This window comes from Drosophila nasuta, chromosome 3 (assembly GCF_023558535.2).
Source record: "Drosophila nasuta strain 15112-1781.00 chromosome 3, ASM2355853v1, whole genome shotgun sequence".
NCBI lineage: Eukaryota > Metazoa > Arthropoda > Insecta > Diptera > Drosophilidae > Drosophila > Drosophila nasuta.
In genome coordinates, this window is record NC_083457.1 from 42,021,025 (window position 1) to 42,041,568 (window position 20,544).

General features: G+C 36.9%; 1 protein-coding gene across 1 annotated transcript; it reads right to left on the bottom strand.

Annotated features, from left to right (window-relative positions):
* Positions 1–213: 213 nt before the first annotated feature.
* LOC132790884 (protein strawberry notch) lies at positions 214–7,409 on the bottom strand. The gene is made up of 4 exons (XM_060799630.1): positions 7,227–7,409; positions 3,965–6,530; positions 1,971–3,138; positions 214–973 (listed from the first exon to the last, which is right to left on the bottom strand). The coding sequence occupies exons 1-4, from the start codon at positions 7,314–7,316 to the stop codon at positions 406–408; spliced, it is 4,392 nt and encodes a 1,463-aa protein (XP_060655613.1). The 5' UTR covers positions 7,317–7,409; the 3' UTR covers positions 214–405.
* Positions 7,410–20,544: the final 13,135 nt, after the last annotated feature.

The window sequence follows — 20,544 nt, forward strand, 5'->3', positions numbered from 1 at the left end:
GTGGTTCGACGTTCGATTACTATAGGGTCACTTTAGTAAGTACCCATGTAGTGATCGGCGAGGTAAGCACTTACCCAGGGCAATCGACACCTCCAGAACTGCAGGGGGGTATAAACAAATTTTCAAGTGATTAATAACATCTGAATGGTTCAGGACAAGGCTTTTTTTAAAATATCGACTTTAACCCACGATACCAGAAAGAAATGAATGTAAAGCAATATTTTTTTGGAAGTGTTACTTGATGTCTACCATAATTCACAAACGTATCTTTTGAGTTGCATCTACAAAAATTGCTTAGATATGAAATTGATAAGAATCAGAAAGTTTCTCAAGTTTTTTAAATGGTTCGAAAAATACAAAATTATTAATCTGACATTTTCCTTTCACGCTTTCCTTTTCCCACGCTTACTCCTTATTAGGACTAAAGTCCTTGCTCTCTACGATCGAGTCCTCGGATAGATCCGCCACCAGTTGTTGATAGACACCCTCGGGGACCACAGTGCCCACAATTTTGCGATTGTCCACAGTCTTTACACGCACCATTTGAATCTTTCGGCCATTCTTCTCGATGATCAACGCAATGCGATCCCAGATGGGCAGCATGAGACCCGAGAGCACATGATAAATACGCATTCTGATGCCCACAGCACACTTGTTTCCAAACGGACAGCGACGATTCCAATAAATGTGCGAACACATGCGCAAACATTGATTGAACTGCAGATCCCAGAATTGCTTCACTGCCTCCGGTTGGGCTTTGACATAACGATTGGTCACCGAATCAAGAGTTTCGGTGCGCACTTGTGGGCCTGTATTGGGTCTGTATATCTTAAAGTTGATCTTGGTCGGGTCGCTGATGGATTCGCTGGCATCGGACTGCGTGTCCAGGCAGAGAATGGCACAGTTGTTGTTGTTGCGCTCCTGCTTAAAGATGTAGAAGCCTTCGTGCTCGTGACGCGCCTCTTTGTTGAACCTGAGAGAAAGAAAAGTAAGTAAAATTGGGTAGATAATCGAAGACTCTTATAGATTTGACGATTTTACTATGGAGTTCAACATTAACTTGCATTTCGATATACCTTTCAAATTTCGTAATACGTTCTTAATGAAATTTAAAAGATCAATATTATAAAAGGTTTTTATTTTCAACACATAATAATAATTCAAGCTCATCTTAGTTGCTATTGTAGAATTGCAGACAAAAGGAAGGAAGATATATCTTTATTTATATCTTTCTTCTTTTTTTTTAATTCTACAATTGCAACTTCTTCAGAAGGAATTCAATGGTTAGAAAATAAACTGGAGCAGCATACTGCCACATAGAAGCATTTGCAAACAGTTTAGAATTTCTTCTATGCATTTTTTAAGGATCAATATTAAAAGATTCAAATATCCAATAACTGGTAATATTATTAGGTCATTTCAGTTGCAATTTTTGTAGGATTTTTTGTAGTAATAAAATTTGTTGTAATATAGAATTTTGGAAAAAGGTAAGAATTAGTTTTAAATCTTGAGCAGCATAGAAAATTTAGATACAGTTTAGTATATCTTTCATGACATTTTAAGCATCAATATTTAAAAGTACTATAGCTAAATCGTTAAATCGGTTTAGAGGCAATTAGAGAATTACTTAAAAATAGAATTAAGAAAAAAATTTTTTTTTTTAATTTTAGAATTATAAAGATATATGAAAATTAGAAAATTATCTGCAGCAGCATAATCTATAGAAGCACATGGGAAAGTTTAGTATATCTATATATTAAATAATTGCAGAGATCTAGGTTTTTATATCATCGGACAGACAGAAAGACAGACAGATGGAATAGTTTATAATGACTTGCTGTATCATGCTTTTTGTGGTAATGCTTCTTTGTGCCTATTACACTTTAACTCTGACAAAGCTGATTAACTCTTCTTTACTTTCGTGAAAAGAGAAAGGGTCTAAATAGGAAATAAAATCGACTTTTACTCACTTGGCCACCGCCTGATCGAAGGACATGCCACGCACCACCTGCATTGTGTGCAACTCGGTGGCCGCTGTGCCCGTGGCATGTGGTCTAGTAAAGCGTATCTGCTTCACCACCGTCACAATTGCGCCATGCGCATCCAAGTCGAGGATGCCCAAGTCAAAGTGTCCCGAACGCTTCATCTGCAGGATTAGCGAGTACATTTTGTTCAAGAAGAACTTGAAGAGCGCATTCTGCACTTCGACGCGACAGCCGAGGATGCGATTGAGGAACTTGGGAATATTGCTGCTCTCCTTCTCGATGACAAACACCTGTTCGCCCTTCGGTCCCTCCGTCACACTGAGTAAGCCGACACCCGACAATGCCACGCAGCAGTCGAAGCTGAAGTCACCTTTGTAGTTCTTCGGCACATGGACAGTCTCCAGGGGCTTCTCGCCTGCGATCTGTTGCAGCACACTCTCCAAAGCTTTGCGTCCAATGTTGTTGTCAATGTTAAACTTGGACAGATCCCGGGCATCGGTGGCACGACGATCGCCTTGCGTTAAAGCACCCAAACTCTCCAGTCGCTTGGCCACCGTGGCAGCAAAGCGGTTCTCTCCGCCCAGATCCGAGATGAGAAACACATATTCCGGTGCATTGGATTGATTGGAGCGATGAGTGCGTCCAAATTGTTGTATAGCGCGATCCGCACTCCAGGGCAACTCCAGAGTGATGTGCAGGCGACGTCGCTGGATGGCAAGGCGGCGATCGCTTTGCAGCGAGATGCCACTTGAGGCTGCCTCCGAGATGATGGCCACATGCTTCGAGTCCTCCATGAAGCGTTGCTTCTCCATGTAGTTGACCAGATCCATTGTGGTCTCTGCCTCTCCACGCTGTTCATACTTGTAGGTGTTCTCATCCGTTTGAATGACACGCCCCCGACGACCCGTCATCTCCGCCACAACATTAGTGCCCAGCAGCGAGATGATCTTGTCCAGCGTGTTCGGTGGCATGCGCCGTCCTAGATGCTCGATCTTGTCCAGGAGACGCTCTCGTACTGTGACACAACGTTCCACGTCGCGTTGGGTGATCTTCGAGGCAAGGGAACGATCGTGCTCGTAGTCGGATGAGCTGCGCGCATTCATGTTCTTGCACAAATGCTGCAGAATGCGCTCCTGCATCGTCAGCTTCTCCACTAATGTGGCGTGGATTGCAGTTTAGGTAGGAGTAAATGAAAAGAAAAGTAAATACATATCTTAAGATTGGAACTAAATTATTGAATCAAGAGTTAAATCTAAGTATAATTGAATCTCAAAATTCTTATGTAAAAACTAGAATTCACATCTTGAACAAAATTTCTGTAACAAGAACAAAATTTCTGTAACAAGATTTTAAGTTTGAAACATAAAAAAATTCTTGAATCAAGAATTGAATCTAAAAAGAAGATCATTTAAAAATCCTTTATTTAAATGACGATATACAAACTTGAGTTTAAAAACTTTTCGATCTTTACAATAAATTTCTTGCATTAAGATTTCATTCTGCAGATAAAATTTTGTAATCTTTAAAAAAAAGTTTGATATTTTGTTAGCCAATTAAAAATCTTAGTCGAAGAATATTTAATCTGGCTAGAATACATATTGTATTTCTTTTCTTTGATAATTTTAACGTAACATTTCAGCTTTGTATGGGGTTGGATACCTGAAATCTGCGTAGGAATAGTACAAAATGTTAAAAAATAATTGCAACTAAATATTAATAATGTTAATAAATAAGTATACTAAATGTGAAATATAAATTAAAGAAATGGAAAATATGCATTTTAGAACCTCTTTGGACTTGACTAGCGAGTTTGTATTCCGGGTAATATATTCGTAATATTGAATTAAGAACATATTCTTGAATTTTAATAAAGTATAATCTAGCATTATTTTAAATGGGTTTTTAAAAGGTTTTGGGTTCAAACTGAATTTCAAACTTTTATAACTAATTTTTCCAATGTTTACGTAAAGTGATCTTACCTTTATCTGCTTTGGGAGGACGTCCACGACGCTTACGTCCCAACTTCATGCGGTCGTCGTCTTCATCGTCGTTCCACAAATCTACATCGCTGTCATCGTACATGTCATCGTCGGACCAATCATGTAAGAGCCGAGCTCGCTTCGCACTCCACGCGGATTTGTTGCGTGACTCGGGGACAAAGGTGCCAGTGCTGAGCAGCTTGTAGAGGGATTCACGGGTGGGTGCTGGGAAATACTTCTCGACAAAGGACTGCACAATCATCTTCGAGGTGGAAACAAAGTTGGTCAGTTCGCCTTGATACATTTCTAGGTGCTCGAGAGTTCTCGATTCTCCCGTAGATTGCAAGCCAATGACGACAGCTTTGCCTTGTTGAGCCGCCTCCCTCACCATCTTGACCACCTGATTAACTTTCGAGGCAATGCAGAGATTCTTGAAGAAGCGCTGATGCGCAGACCAAAATTGACAAGTGATAATCTTCTGTACACGATTCTCAATGCACATCAGACGACACGCCTTGACGAACTTCTCATTGATCTCCGCCCACAGTTCCGCGGAGTGATTGTAGAGCTTGATGAACTCCCTCGACATCGGTACCTCCTCGATGCGAAAGGTGACATCCTTGAAGCTTAGCTGGCGGGCAATGTACGAACCACGCAACTTCATGTCCATGGCCACGATTTCCATGGCGCCAATGCCGCGTTTCTCCACCGTATTGACAAACTTGAAAAAGTCCGAATACGAGGTGCCTGGACCCCAGAGACCCAACCTTACCATGTAAGCCATATTTCGGGGCTCCGAGGCGCCTGTGGCCGAGGCATAAACAACTCTAGCCATCGGAAGCAGCTGCTGAAGCTCCAGCACTGTGGTCCCGGTCTTTGTGGACTTGCCCGCATTCATGAGACACAGATTCTTGGCTTTGTGACACTCGTCGAACACAATCACTCCTTCAAAGTCGCCGCCCATCCAGTTGGTCAGCTGCCTGAGGCGTGTGCTGTACTTGGGATTCGCATTCGCCGATTCACCAATCAATGCGGTGTAGGTGCAAAAGATGACGCCCTTCTTGAAGTATTCATTCTCACCCGAATTGATTTTGCAGTACTTGAACTTGCTCATCGAGGCAACCTTTAGGTGTTTGCTTGCGCCAATGTCCAGCAGATCTCGCTCCGCATCGAACTTCAGATCATTCGACACCGATATCCACAAAGCACGCTTTCGGCCCCTCACATAATTCTCATAGATGATGGCCGCAATGGTGCGTCCTTTGCCCACTCCTGCGCCATCGCCGAGCAAGAAACCAGCGCGTTCGCCACTCGGCAGCATCTGCTCATGCGCCTGGCAGGCATAGGTCACTGCCTCGAGTTGGAGAGCGCTCAAACGATGCGAGTTCTTCATCTTGTCGGGCAGCCCCAGTTCGTATGTGATGTCAGGCAGCTCGACGGAGGAGAGCGTCGCAGTCTCCACCACGGGATCGGGATGCTTCGAACCGCCTTTGAGTTTGCTGGGCCAATAAGAGGAATAAGTGTCTGCCACGCCAATCTCCTCAAAGTCCACTTCATCATCCTCCACGAGCGGCGCATGCAACGTGGCTGCATCGGGACGCGTCGCCAGCGGACGCATTTGATTCGGCAGCTGCATCCTCAATTGATTCATCGCCGGTCGCTGCAGTTGAGTTGGAGCTGCACAGCGCAACTGCGTGGGCATCGCTATGAACTTGCCTTGTGCTTTTAGCATGTCCATCGTGGACTTGTTCAATGCCATTCTTATGGGTTGTGCACCAGGCATTCGTGGCACAGAAATTCCCTGTGGGGGATTCTTGAGCACCAAGCGATAAGGACGCACTGCTCCAGGAGGTAACTGTGGTATTTTGCCCTGCTGCTGCAGCTTCAGTTGCATGGCTAGGTTCGCATTAAAAGGCAGTCTCTGTCCGGGCACCACACCCTGAGGCAGCTTGTAGAAGACTCCCTGAGGTGGCAGCACAATAGAAGGTTGTGGAGGAACTTGAGAAGGAAGTTGCGAAGGGAGTTGGGAAGGAAGTTGTGAAGGAACCTGTGAAGGAACTTGTAAAGAAAGTTCTGAAGGAGTTTGTCGAGTTGGCTGTGTTGGCAACGACTGTGGCAACGGTTGAGGCTTCACTGTGGGCTCGGTTTCCGGCTCTGGTTCCACCATGGGCAGCGAGTTCAGTTCCTCTTCCAATCGAGCATCGATATCATCATCTTCGTCTTCTTTTGGGTTCACTTCATCTGGTTTGGCAGGCACTGCGATTTCCTCAGCTGCCTTTGGCGACACAGTTGCCACATTTGCCTCACTTGCCACAGTTTCTGGCCCTGCCTCTGCCTCGACCTCTGCGCCTGTTTCTGATTCTAGTTCCTTTAAAGTCATATTTAAGGAATTTAGTTCCTCCTGCAACCGCTTTTCGTCATCATTATCGAAGGTTGGAATCGGTTCCAATTGCAATTCATAATCTGCGTAGATATTGTTGTTTTCGGTTGTTGATGGTCCCAAATCTAGCAGCTGCTCGATGTCCACATTGAAAAGATCGTCATTAACACAGTTCTCTTCTTGGTTCTGCGTAAGAAAAGAGTATTTTAAGCACAGGAAGAAAATAATACTGATATCTCGTTTAAGGATCAGTATCTATAAAGAACCAAAAATACGCTTCACGAAATTTACTTAGCTTACTTCTTGACTAAGAGTATTTTAAGCATATCAATGAAATTATACTGAAGAAATGAGTATTTTAAGCACTGTCAGCAAATTACACATATATTTTGCTTAACGGTCACTAACTTTTAAGAACCAATATAAGCTTAGCGACATGCATGACTCACATAACGGCCACAAGCATAGACGCAATTAGGCTGCTTCACTTAAGGTCTTTTAGCTTAGCTGCAAATAACTTTACTTCTGTTTGAGCCCGAGATGTAGACTTGTGTGTGTAATAAGACACTGGAGAGGAATTATGCAGTTCATTTTGTATTCAAATCTCGTAATCATTTTATGGATTTGGAAAACACTAATTAATAATAATACATAATAAGTGAATTAAGATTAAAATTGGATTACTAGTCCAAGCTTAAACTAAGACAAAAATTCTTTGAATTGAAAATAAAAGATTTGATTGCAAACTGTTTTTCTATATCGCTTTTTATACAACATTTGAATTTTTATATCTAAAATATTATAGTTGTCCTGCTAATTAATATTTTCTAATGTCATTAAATATTGTCAGTCAATAAATCAGAAAATAATATTATCATTTACCTCCAATCCAACTGAAGATTCAGCTTGAGCAGTTCCTTCGAATTGAAATCCATCAAAGAAATTATTAAATAGGTCATCCTCTTCTGACATCTTTTATAAGTAAAATTTTTAATGATTTTTTTAGATTATTTTATTTTTATTGAGCAACTCTCAAATATGAATTTCATCAGCACACAATAAAATCTTTTTAGAAACTGACAAGTCAATTGAAGAATATTTTAGATATAAAACAGTCAGTGTTGAATAATTTCTATAAAAGTATAAAGTGTTGATTAACAGAGATATTAAAGAGGAATGTCAAAAAAGAATGGGAATAAGTGAAAGATACTTATATATCTATCTTTCTTTTTCCTGTCAAATTTTAAATCAAAGTTATATTAATGTTTTTTTATCTTTTTTATTTCTTTCCGACATTATAAATTTGACATGGGGTAATTAAAACGGAGTCAAGGGCTTGCAGTTCCGTCAAATGAGGCGACTTCAGCATGTCAGCACCAAAGGGCGAAAGCAGCTTTAAGAACACCGCCCAGAAATGGCAGCAGAAGGCAAACGAAAGTCGCGAAGATGCCGCTCGTCGAGCTGGAGTTTCGACACGACACGATAGCTATGTCGAATATAAGATACGAAGTTCCAAATCCAAGTCAGGTCGCAAGAGTTCCACCTCGAATCGTTCCTCGACTCGTGCCTCCTCAGCTCGATCACCACAACAAAAATCTAATAGAGTAAGCACAGATTCAAAACCCTCGGTGGATATGTCAATGCGGAATACTCAACAGCCTCAGACTTACAAAAGAGTCTCATCAGCCTCTGGGCCCGGTCAGGAGTTTAATCTTACCTATCATGAGCCTGTGCGTGTGCGCTTCAACTCCGCCTCTGAAAATCCCTCGAAGAAAAAATAATATACAAATTGTTATTTTGATACCTCTTTATTAATTTAATTATTAATTTTCACAATGGCTGTACTTGCTTTATCATATAAATTCTATATGCAAGCTCGGGTAAATTGTGTGGATTGCATTTGACTACTTTCTTTGCATGCAGGTGTGAAAGCCGGCTAAGCACAGCAGAGCATCATGCAGTTGCAGTCCACATTTGTGGATGCTATTTCATGTTGCTGTAGTAAATAGCAAGTATAAGGTTATTTTTGCTTAATGCAAAGACATGTTAATGTTAATAACGTGGAAAAGCAATGTTGATATTACAGAAATCTTCATTTAAGACATATATTAATATTAATACGATTCTATATTATTAGTATAAAATATAATATGGAATATGTGGACCAGATAAGTATATGTTAATTATTTTTTATGGTCTAGGCAGAAAAAAAATCTAAATTAAAATATCTTTGTTTTTGATATTAAAAACAATCTTGAAACAAGATGGTTGAATCAATATTAAATCAAGATTTTTATGCTTAATTTCAATTTTAAGATTTAAAGCATCTTATTTTAAGATTTAAAACTTGTTTCAAAAATGTTTTGGCTAGATTAAAAAGCAGATTACAAAGCTTGCAAGTGGCAAGTTCTATAAAATTAGCATTGATATATGTACATAGATTAAATAGTAGCAGAGTATAACTAATATATTATATATATTGTACCGATTTATTTAGGGTACAGATCAATTATTAATTTCCTTTTAAAGGAATGGTTATTCATGTGATTTCGATAAAAATTTTAGTTTCCATACATTCTTGTGCTGAAAATTGCACATGTGCTGAAGAGTCTCTCATCTCCCAAAGCTTAAAGTTCGACAGCTTTTTAACTCAATCTTGGATTCTTCTTATTAATGAATGTTTTCATCATGCCCATAACAAGTATAATAAGTCTGAAATGAATAATTCCCATTTTTTAAACATAAGCAAGCTCTTGCAAAAGGAAAATCTAGGTATTCCCATCAAATTGTTGAATGTAAAATTTAGTTTCCGATTGTTTGTGTTTCGTTTCGTGTAATGTAAATTATATATAAAATAAATTTGAAAAATACAAAAATTGTGTGTGTCACATCAGAGTTTGGTAGAAAAGCCAACAGAATGCATAGAAATCCAGGACTCGAAGAGCCAAAGCCCATTAAACGAAAATTGTATGCCGAAAGCAGTCGCCAGAGCGTGAGAGAGACAATAGGTCAATGGAAGACATTGGCAGCAGAGAGAGACGATCACTGGGCAAGGAGAAGATTCAAGGGTTTCAAGGGTTTCAAGGGATTCCGACAAGACAAAGTGCAGTGGGCACCATGGAGGATCTGACAAAGTCGAGGCGTCCATCGGCAAAGACAAGGGCAAGCGGGAACAGTCGACGCAGTTCGACGAGCAATGCGACGCGTTATTCGTTGCGACGCCAGAGTTTGGGGCCTGTGATTGTGACTCGTTACTCGCCTGAATCTGAACCAAGGAATAGCATGAATGCAACGCAAATCGAGATTGGCGAAGGACCCAAGCTGTGCTATCATGCACCCGTGAGACGCAGCACAAAGGACAGCGGACATATCAAGATCGAAGAAACCAAAAAGAACTCTCGTAAATAAATACAACTAAAAATGCGACACACGAATTGCAAGGATTTCTCTCTTTTTTCTTGAGCCGATAAAAAAACAAACCAAAAAGGTAATCCAATAATTGGTAATACGCATTATTCACGCCCGGCAATTTGCGGCAAATGCATTACGGGGATCCATCCATAGTTCATAAATAATCTATGAACGAAAAGAAGTCCCAACCCTCCTTAGTTCTGTGTGCGTTGCGGTTGCAAGGGTTGCTTAGCTTTATTTTTCAAGTGCTTTTCCTATTTTTTATTCGAAAGTTTTTCTTTTTATTTTGCGTTAGTTATTAATCGTGTTGTCCTTGCTTGCTTATCGACTTGTCACAATCTACAAATCGTATGTAAACCAGCGACGTCTGCTGACGATGATGGATTTGTGCGAAATGAGACGCGTTCCCAGCGACAACTCAACCACATTTAAGAGGATACCATGCGCATGAGAATGTGTGTATGTGTATGTGTGTGTATGTGTGCTGCAGCCCCAAGTTGCTGTTCACTTGTGTATATACGTTGATTTCGCTGCAACCAATCAGCGCACTTCGTTGTACATAACAATTTCCCCTCTTTGCTGTTGTGTATAGTGCGCTCTTTCTAGCGCATAAAGTTTGTAACCCTCACTAAGCTGTCTGCACTGCTCTACAGCAGCGCGTTGTTTATCGCTGTTCACGTCTGTCGCTGTCGCTGTAGCCAAGACACGAACCTCTGTTAAGTGCATGTTATGTTTGCTTTTGTGCGTTAAATTTATTGTCGTATGTATTGTTTAATTGAAGAAAGCGTGGAAACAGTTTAAATTCTTAATGCTTTTTTTTAATTATGCATAAAAGACGGAAGTTTTGTGCATTGGCAATACTTTAATGTAAGAGTAACTTTTGGGGATAAATGCTAATTAATAAAATAATACGACATTTTTTTGTCTGCTTTAATTTAGTTCAAATAAACTTTTGTTTTAAGATTTTACTATTCTAAAGCTTTATCATTTTTTTCAAGGTGTAGTTCTTGTCTGACACATATAATCCGGCTTAAAACTGTAATACAAAAAAAATTGCAGACACTTTTTTCTGTTTAGGGACAAAGTAATTTCCTTTTGCCGTAAGTAAGAAGAAGGACTTGCATTCTCTGGACACCTCACATGACTCGAGATCATTAATCATAAAGTCAAGCAGTTGACAGTTTTCAGACCAATAAAAGGCTAAACTTAGAGCTAACTCAGTTCTTGAGGGAAAATCAACCCCATTCAATGGATGCTTAATTTCTGCTGCTGTTTTTTGCCCGCGGCCTCAGTTGATTCGACTTCGAGGCGAGCAGCAACAACACTAATAATAATCATACGTTGACTGCCAACAACAACAAAAAATGAGGGCGTGGCAGCCCAAGGGAAGGCGAGCAGAGGGAAATGTTCGCGTGTCAAAAAGGAAGTGTCTCAAAATTGAATTTACATAATGTTTAAAAAAATAGGAAACGACAAGAAAAGGCAGGAGAGAGAGTGGCTAGAAAAACTGCAAAGAATGGGAATAAAAGGTCAAGTGTGAATGCTTACAAAATGAACGCATTATTGATTTGTATTCATTAATGTAAGAACGAGGAATTCAAGGGAGAAATTTAAGGGCAAAAACAAATTAGCAGAGAGTAAAGTTAAATATAATAATAAATTCAGAAGTAATAAGAAAAAACAGATATAAATTTTAGAAAATCATTTCAAGTAAAAGCAGATAAGTAAATTATTTAGAATTATGATGTAACAACTACTGATGAAACCAGAGAGTTAAGATTGATATATGTCAAAACAAATGAAAAAGTAATACTAAAATAAAAGACATTAACTGAAAAATTAAATAAATAATAATAATAACCAAATAACCGATAAATTTCTAAAAAATGAGGTAAGAGTTTTCAATATATTAATTTAAAAATGTGAACACTAATTTACAAGAATAACTGTTAATAAAACCATAAAGTTAAGTTAAACATCAAAATAAATGCAGAAGCAATTATAAAATAATACAAAAAAATTACAAAAAAAAAAAAAAAAATATATATATATATATTGAATTTATAAATAAAGAAAGACGAGTAACCTTTGGCAAGAATGAACTGCTGATGACACCATAGAACAAAGTTAGATATACAAATATATCCAGAACTCTTACGAAAAGACTGATTTCAGACATTATTTCTGTTTAACGAAAAAATATAAAAGTTCGTTAATTTTCTGGTTTGCGTAGGAATTCGATCATTTTTTGCTATTATCTTAAAACTGAAAAATAATTCCAAAATCATTCATAGCTCTAATTAAAGTGTTAATCAAGAGCTATAAGATTTATCATTACTCAAACTAATCAAATAATGTAATGTGTTTTTTTTTACTTTAGATATGAGTATGATATAAGTATGAGGTTTGACCCGAATAAGTTTGTCCTAAATGTGTTGCTATTTAATTTTATTGCTGTTCTGGTTCAATAAATTAATTAAATTAAAACCAAAACTTTAGATACTTTTTCGTTAAAGAATTACCCATGTATTATCTTTTCAAAACACGCAATATTTCAAGTCATTAATGGACTGCTGATATAGATCGAATGTTTAAATTAAAAATAGAAAAGTTAACAAATAAATAGTTGCTTGTACAAAGAAAGCGACACATAAATAAATAAATGCATACAAAATAAAATAGAATACATTCAGAACAAGTCAGCAATCATAGCCAGCAATCATAGCGAAGCAAACACACCCCTCGCAGGATGTTCACACAAGAGAAACCCGTCCAATTGCCAAAGTCCTGTTCTAATCCATTCATTAAACTTTGTGATTACGCTGACCACAGGCCAAAAAAAGGGGTTGGCAAGGACATGCACGCCCATGTTTAACTCCGTAACCCCAAAAAAAAATTCAGTCCACTAAACTCCAACTCCAGCCCCAATCTCAAAGTTGTTCAGTCGAGTGAATAAACTGACTGCTGACAGGCTCATTAAATGCCGCATTCAGAATTGGCCCTGACCAGTTGAGGATAGTCAAGTAGAAGGAAGAAGGGGCAGCACATATTTGTTTAGCAGCGGCTGGTCACACTGGCCCGCGGCCAAAAACCAACACACAGCAAATTGAAGCTAACAGAGAGAGAGCTTGGCTAATTTTTTGCGGGTAGCTTTAAAGCTGGGAAAAGAAAAGTGCATAAATAATGCGAGGAAAATTGTTAGAAATTGCCGAAACAATTTATGTTGACATTATCTCGAGAGACATTTTTTCCCTCAGCGAGAATGATTAATTACCCCGAGCAGAGGAAATTTGAATATGAAAAGCGATAAAGTTCGTGATAAGTGAGCAATGGAAAATGCGGAAAATGTGGAAAATGCGCAAAACGTTGTAGCTATTGCTCCCAAGTTGACGATAAACCTGCACGATGCTTTAATGAACTCAAGCATTTCATCATTTCCGGCCAAGATTTCCACACTGTCCAGTTTCGAGATGGGTGGAGGGGGGAGAAGAGATAGAAGAGGGGAGGAAAAGATGCCACTCATTTGTATGCCTGATCCAAACACACACTGAGTTGACATTTGGGATTCCAATTGATTTGCCACTCGTATTTTGTTTGCTTTGCTGATTTTTCCGGTTTTTCTATTTGCCAAAAAAACGAGAAAAGAAAAAATACCAGAAATTGCGAATTTTCCAAATGAAAATCCTTGTGCGAAATGTATTCAAATGAGAGAGGAGAGCAAAGAGAGCGAGGGAAATATTGACACTTGATTTGCATTTATAATGGAAACGTGATTTGAGATTTCAGTTATCAGATTGGCCAGAAATTTTACTCTATCTTTCTCTCTCTCTCTCTCTCACTTTCTCTCTCCCATCCCTACTCAGTGCATGTGTTAATTTCTCTATCTCTTTACTTTCTCTCCCTCCTCCTTTTATCTGCTCATTTTTTTGAGACATATTGCGCATAAAAAATTGAACAACTTGGCCTCGGGTTGTTTTCACCATAAAATAATCTTTTTAAGCCGAAAACAAATTACAAATAACAACAACTTTTCTCCCTCTTCTTTCTCTCCTCTCTCTTCTCCAATAATTTGCTCGCATTTTTATTTTTTCTCTGGCTTTTCTTTAGGCTATTTTACATATTCTCTCTCTTGTGTTCTTGGAGGGTTGGCTCTTTCTTTTAACAAATTATAATGTATTGAAAATTGACAGAATTATGTAATGAATAGAAAATTATGCAAATTACAGTGCAGTTACATTTAATGGCAAGACCTTTTTCTCTATCCGGCCAAATCGAACGACCCGCAAGAAACAGCAAAACACACGAACCAAAAAAAAAAGCATCGAATCGAATTCCAATTTTATTGGCAGCTCGTAAGATGGCAAACCCTTAGTATCGCCCTGTCCCCTAACCCCTGACCCCTGACCCGTAAATACTGCGATACGTAAAAGGTAAGAAAAAGCTGTCAAAGCAAATGCGAGGCTAATGTCAGGGCGAAAGTAAATGAAATGCAATGATAAGAATATTTTGAGGAACTTGAATAAAATTTAACTTAAAGTTGCACACAAACTGCTTTAAGATGTGCATATTTTATATTCCATGTATTCGTAGGATACAAATAAAAGATTCTTTAAGACTGAAATTACAAAATTTGTATTTATGTTTAAAAAGGTATTATTAAAATTAACACTAACGTACTTCTAAAGCATTGGCTTCCATGTTAATGAATAATTGCATTTAATATCATTTTATGTGTTTCAAATTTAAAAATTTAAATTTCTTGCTAAAAATCTTCATCAATACAGGTTTATTTGCTTGATAAAATACCATGAAGTGATTGCCAGATAAACCTGAATGAAATCATAATAATATATCCCTCAAATTTATTCCGACTTGTATTTTACAAAGACACAATCAAAAAATAATTTATTAATTTCTCAAATTTGAAAAGATTTTCAACATATATGTATATATTTTGACTAGCAAACTCAACTATTTTATTTTTGATTGTTTTTTATTTTCTTAGAAAGTTATTAAAATAAATCCTTAACTATGTCTGAACATACAATAAGAATGCTTAATAGTTAATTAAATATAATTTCAAATACACAACATATCTTTATACATAGTCTGAATATTTTTTGATCAGAAAACTTTTATATTTATTTATTTTAATTCAACTTCAAATATATTTGTACAAAATCATTGACAAATGCCATTTAAAACAAGTAAGAAAGCTACAGTCGAGTGTACTCGACTGTGAGATACCCGCTACCCATTTTGAATAATAGAAATATATTTTGCAGTATTTTTCTCAAAATATACCAAATATACTGCAAACTTACTAAAATATACCAAATGGTATATTTGGTATATCGATATGGTACCGCATTTAAAATATACCATAGAAGGCACAATATACCAGATTTTCAGCCGAAGCAACTAAGACCCCTAGTAAGTAGGCGTTTTTGCCCATACAAAAGTATTTCTTTAATATCTTCCACAATTTTTATCTGATCGCAATCAATTTCAGGAATCATAACTACTACAGCAATTGTCGTATATACCAAAATCGTAACACTAGCTTTAAAATTACGCTTGTTATTCGATTTTTCTGATTTGCGGGGGCGGAAGTGGGCGTGCCAAAAATTTGAAACCAACTTGATCTGCGTGCAAACATAACAAATGCTGTCGAAAAAAAATTATAGCTCTATCTCTTACAGTCTCTGAGATCCAGTGTTTCATACGGACAGACGGACAGACGGACACGGCTAGATCGTCTCGGCTGTTGACGCTGATCAAGAATATATATATTTTATAGGGTCGGAGATGCCTCGTTCTACCTGTTACATACATTTCCTGCCGGCACAAAGTTATAATACCCTTCTACCCTATGGGTAGCGGGTATAAAAACAGAAAAACTGGAAAAAGACCAGTTTATAAAATCTAGAACATTAATCTTCAAAATTTTATTCTTAAAACAAGAGCAATATAAAAATAAAATTATTAAAACTAAGAAGAATACCAAATTCATAAAATAAAACCTAAAATATTAGATTTGGCTTAATAAATTCCCCCGAGCATCGAAATTTCTTTCAGTGCTTCCGTTCATAGCTCAGTCGATGGTTGAACATCAAATTCAACTATTTATTTAAATAGTAATTTATTTATCATTAATCACTTATCATTAAGCTTATACAACTTTAATTAATAAATATTTCTCAACACTTCAGATGGCTGTTTAATTACAAAGCCCAAACAAATTTGGTGACTGATGAGTGAGGTTCGATGTTGCCGCCCAAGGTGTCAGCTTGTGAACTCTACGTGCCAGTCAAGAGGCAGCAATGCTTGCCACTTGCCACTTGCCACTTGCAACACACACTTTGAGTATGGCAACTACTAATTAGCATTTGCAGTGCGGCAAACTTTCAACTTTTGGCCAGAAGTAAACTTCAAAAAGGCATCGCAAGAGTTCGCATCGTATCGTCATGATACCAAAGGGAACTTTTGGGATTATGTGGCACATAAAGAAACCTGACTGCGACCTGCGAAGAGGAAGAGGAAGCATCGAAGTATCGTTTGATGCCCGTAACATGAGCTCTGGACTTGAAGTTGGACTTGTCCCATGTTCATTTGCATTCGTGACTGAAATCATGACAGAAGACAACAAGCCTGCAACGCGAGTCACGCGAATTGATTCAACAGCAGAAGTAATAAAAATAAAACAAAAAATATTTAAACATATATGCTCATAAGTTTGTCAGAGATTTTTTTCCCAAAAAATTATGATGTTCCCATTGAAGTATTTTTCAGGCAGAAGCAGAAGCAGAAGCTTCTTCTGCTGCTGTTATTGCAACTTGTTCATCATCTGTTTCGTTGTCATCATCATGTTGTTGTTGGCAATGCGTCATCATGTGTTTGTCCTAATGGAAGACAAACATTTTACGACTGCTTCAGGAAGAAGAAGTCACGGCCTGATGTTGACCTTAGAACAGTTCCTTGCCCTCTCCCACTCCTCTACTCTCCCCCTCTCTCTCTCACTCGCTGCTCGTTTTCATTCATTCAATTACATTTTTGCGCACACTCAGCACTAAAGGGACCTCATAAAGCGTCAAAAATTTTGCAGCAAATGAGCAACACTGAGCGAATCCTCGACCTCGCTCCTCACATGTTGTCCTTCATTAGAAACTGCTCCCGTGGGTATTCGATGAGTATTCGACGAGTATTCGAGTCCGCGTCCAAATCGATGACCAACCACACGAACCCCGAAACAACAACAACAGCAACAGCAACAGACGTGCAACATTCAACAAACATTCAACTGCGGCCCATCAAAGTGTCCGCCTCTATTAAAACCGACAGTTGGCCATCGCTTTTGCTTTTCCTATTGCTGTTGGTTTAGCTGTGACCCCACAGTGTCAACAATGCGGCTTCGACAATAGCTTATGCAATCCGGAGTGTCTTCAGAGTACTCCAACCCAACTTCAGCTAAGGCTTCAAGCTTCAACTGCAATTCGAGACTACTGACCATTGAATATTTCCCATAGGAAAACTGAATTTCTTTCTTTCGCCACACACGATGCTCAATTGCTGTATTAAACAGCATCAAGTTCAGGGTAAATTTGGGGAATGGAAAGGAACTTAGTCGTAACATTCAATGCTCGTATTATAGGTCAAATTTAAATACCTGGGGAAACTTTTATTACAATGTATGACAAATATAAAAAAATATAAAAATATAGCTACTAAATATTGCATTCTTAACCAACATTGTGTTATACATACGAACAATAATTCTAGACTGCTGAAAATTGAATATTTTCTAAATGAAAACTGACTTTGTTTAATCGCTACATAAAATAACAATCAAGGTTGTGACTAACTTATTGAACTGAAAGAATATTAACCTTAGCTCCAATTAAAGGTCAAATTTAAATACTTGATAAATAGTAACATAAATATAAGAGACTGTTTTGTTGACAATGGGATTGAGCTAGCAACATGATAACATTCAATTATAATATTCAGAATTTGCTATTTTTCGCATAAAAAAAGCGAAAATGTTAAGATCCAAAAACTAAACTCAACAAAAAATTTTACAACAAGTTTTCAAAGAACATTTTGTCTATTTTTAATAATATGTATATTAAAAAAGCTTAGAAGTAATATAGTATTTTTGACAATGAGTGTGATACAGAAAAATTCAAGACCTCTGAACATTGAATTTTCTAAAGAAAAACAAAAATACACTTATCATCTTCGGTAGAAAATATTCAATTGTTGGTAAAGGCAAATTCTTAAATGGAAAGGAAAGTATATTAGTGTTCGTATCAAATCATCGAATTATAAGCAAAATTCTTCAAACTTACCGAACTTTAGCAAAAATATATTAAAAATCAAAGCAATAAAAAACAAATAAAAAATCATCTTGCATTTAAGAGAAAATTCTAATATTCAATTACAAATAAAGCAACTTTGATATTTCTTCTATGATATTTTAGCTAAGAGCATTTTTTTTGTCATTAGTCTTTTATTAAAAATGGAGTCAAAGACACTCATAAATCAACAAGAATACTAAGTTGTATTGCAGCGTTTTTTCGTTCATTGTATTTATGTATTTTAAACTTCCAAATCATGTAACAATTTACTCTTAAATTAATGCTTAGAAATCATTTAACAATTTACAAGACAATATCTAAAGCGACAAATACATCGGAAGCGAATTTAAATTAAATTTCCTAAATATTTTTTATTAAAATTCAAGAAATTCCATAATTTCTTTAATACGTTTTTGCCATCACCTCATTATTTGCTTTATTATTGCTTTTGAAGTTTAATTTTAATAAATTTACGATCACCTCACCCCCTTCCACACCCAAAAAGAATTCCCATCAAGTTCTTAAGTGTGTCTTACACAAATTTCAGCACGTTTCGCGCATTGCAGGATTAACTAATTTCGTCCTGTAATTGCGTGCAGGCTTTGCGTTTGCGGCACTTCTTTGGAAAAGTTGTTCTCATCTCTCACTTAACTCCTTCGTTGCGTGGAGTTTTCGCTTCGTCACGCCTGAAATTGCACATAAAAAACGAGAGAAGGAACATTTTTACGATTTTCCTATGCAAATTTCCCTAAAGGGGGCTGGACAAAATTTTTTTTTTCCTTTTGTGTCGCACTTTTTTTTGGGGGATTTTCCTCAAATTTTTTTGTTGGTTTACTTTTTTTTGTTGTGTACTGTGTAACTCACAGGTGGATGATTTTACGATGCATTTTATGGAGTGAAAAATGTTTTTCATTTCAGAACAACGAAATGAAATTGTAAATACGATAAATTAAAGCAGAAAAGTCGAAAAAAAACTCAATTAGAATTCGTTACAACGTGAGCAAATGAATAAAAATAATCAGAATAGAAATTAAGAAAAGTTAAGACAAATCTTTAATAGAACATGCCACACATTATCTGTGATAATAACGCAACGAAACTTTACCCCAAATAAAGTACAAATGGGAGCAATTCTATTTCATTATGCAAATTTAAAGGAGCCAAGAACAACACTTATGAGTGTTCAGATAAGCCACAACAGTGAGCCATAAAATATGTCATATTTTAGCCAAATGTTGCAGCGCACAATTACAATAAACGCATTCGCCATGGCAAAGGATTCAGGACTCAGGACTCGGCTGTTCTCATATGGGACAGATAACGATGTCTGTAATTAACCCATTCCCGGAGAGTGGCGTGAAAACATTTACAGCACAAGTTTCCACACAAAAAGGCAAACACACATACACACATATATATGAGTATACAACTACACACACAGTCGCTTATCCTTTGAGGCTGCCATGTCCTGTCGTGGCAAATAAAAAGCGCGTTCAACTCAAGTTAATGCTTTGCAAATTGACACTTGGCCCAAACGGGATACAAAAAAATCAAGCAAGAAAGCTGCAATCAAGTGTGCTCGACTGTGAGATACGTGTTACTTATTTTCAATAAACAAAATTTACTAAAATAACACCAAAAAATACTGGTCGAGAGTGATCGCTACCCATTTTCAATCAAATAAAATATACCAAATTAATATACCGAATATATACGAGTGTGCTCGACTGCGCAATCTACACATTTTCAATAAAATTATACCAAAATAATGTACCAAAAAATAATACTAGTGGATTGTGCTCGACTCATTTTTAATGAAAATATACCAAAAATTGTACTGAAAAAATACTAAATATATAAACTTTATAGAACGAGAGATGCCAATAAAATAAAATATACCATAATAATATACCGAAATTAGACTAGTCGAGTATAATCAACCCATTTTTAATAAAAATATACCAACATAATATACCAAAATAATACTAGTATAGAAAATATATCAAAATACTATATCAAACAAAATACTAAAATATACCAAAGAATATTTTTAATTTATAGGGTCGGAAATGTCAATTATAATATACCAAAATAATATACTAAAACATACCGATGGATTTACTACATATTTTATAGAATCGAAGATATAAAAATGTACCGAAGAATGTACATACATATATAACTTTATACTTTATAGAGCGGGAGATGTCAATAAACATATAATATACCAAAAAAATACTAAACTATATCGAAGAATATATAAACTTTATAAGGCGGGAGATGCCAAGTAAAGTATAATACTACTGTGGGCAAAAAGTAAGGTGAATTTGTTTGTAAAATTAAAAATCTTTATTTATTCTTCTAAATCAATATCATTCCCTTCAAAGTGATCCCCTCCCGATAAAATACACTTATGCACACTTTTTTTCCTA